This window comes from Odontomachus brunneus, unplaced genomic scaffold, assembly GCF_010583005.1.
Source record: "Odontomachus brunneus isolate Ranch 3 - 2012 unplaced genomic scaffold, Obru_v1 Obru_scaffold_010, whole genome shotgun sequence".
Classification (NCBI taxonomy): Eukaryota; Metazoa; Arthropoda; class Insecta; order Hymenoptera; family Formicidae; genus Odontomachus; species Odontomachus brunneus.
Window position 1 is genome coordinate 1,646,364 of NW_022639460.1, and position 1,347 is coordinate 1,647,710.

The 1,347-nt window shown below is 46.0% G+C and overlaps 1 protein-coding gene across 2 annotated transcripts in view; it reads right to left on the reverse strand.

The window, feature by feature from the left end:
* LOC116840450 (probable peroxisomal acyl-coenzyme A oxidase 1) overlaps positions 1-962 on the reverse strand; it is a 29,751-nt gene extending 28,789 nt beyond the window's left edge. The window contains exon 1 of one of the 2 annotated variants that reach the window (XM_032807156.1): positions 263-961. In XM_032807156.1, the coding sequence (XP_032663047.1) occupies positions 263-380 (118 nt within the window). In that variant the 5' untranslated portion in view covers positions 381-961. Of the gene's footprint in view, positions 1-262 lie in introns of both variants that reach the window. The other variant, XM_032807157.1, reaches the window with a different exon arrangement.
* Between the last annotated feature and the right edge of the window lie 385 nt (positions 963-1,347).

Below are 1,347 nucleotides of genomic sequence, written 5' to 3' on the forward strand. Positions count from 1 at the left end.
ATATATATATATATATATATTATATATATATATTTATATATATTTTTTTTATGCAAAGAGAGAGAGAAAGAGAGAGAAGATGGAATTCTTTTAAGTAAAAGTCAATCAAAGTGACGAGCGATAAGAATATACGTATACGTAACGCTGGCGGTCAGCGTGAGAATCGAGCGAATCATATATATATGTACACGCGGCAGCGGCGGCGGCTACTGCTGCTGTGCAAGAAATTGCACTGAATCACCGATACGAAGATGACACAAACCTAACTCATGCCGCTGCGCCGTCCTAGTCGAACTGCCGTCCCAAAAATGCGTCAACTCTATGGATTTGAAACTGCATCTTTCACGCTCTCGCTGCAGGTCCGGGTTCACCGGCCCCATATTGCCGTCAAAAACGGGCGATTCAAATCGCCGTTCCGTGAAGAACTGAGAACGCTCCGCGTCGACGCTAACTAGCACCCGTCAGTAACACTGCCAAGCGACAAATCCACCAACGTCTTTGCAGGACGCGCACCTTGCTCCGTCAAACAAGTGTCACGATCACCGACGAGAGCACGACTGAATGACGCGGACTTGCTTCGCTTGTTTCTCTATCTCTCTTTCTCTCCCTCTCTCCTTCTCTCTTTTCCCCTCTTTTTCTCTCTTTCTATCACGCGCTTGGGAACGCAGTATCTCTGGAAGCATATAATGTAGTATATACATGCAGTTTATACATATATATATATATATGTGTGTATGATGTGTGTGTGTGTGTGTGTGTTTTAAAAGAGGCATGACCAAACCGACTGTAACAATGTTCTGAACGGTGTTCGACATATGTGCGACAAAGACGGATACTTCTATGGATCTTTTCCCATCTATCCTTGATGTTCGCAGCCGTTCATGCGCTTGCGCGATGACAACTGGAAATAGAGCAGCAGGAGAGGCTATTGTGTGTCCCGTTATATTGGACACAAGAAAAAGTAGAATCCTAAATAATAAGAGAAGTTCAAGCGATACCATGAAGCGTCCTCCATGATCCCCACGGTCGCCATGTTGAACCCGCAACTGAACGTTTGTTGATACGTTTATAGCTTATCATTTCGTGTACACGCACCGGCGTTAATGCCGTCCGAATATCCGTGTGACTCGCACACGATAACGCGTCACTCATACACTGCTGCGTGTAGGTGAGCTAAGAGCAGCACGGAGTGGCGGAGGGAGCTAGCGGTATACGATCGTCGGACGCTTGGAGAGGGAATAGTGGTGGGAGTCGCGGCGATCTTCCATCCTCTATCGCAAACGTAAGAACGAGAGAAATAGCATTATAAGACGTCTGGACAGAAATGCCGTCCTAAAATACGTGTGA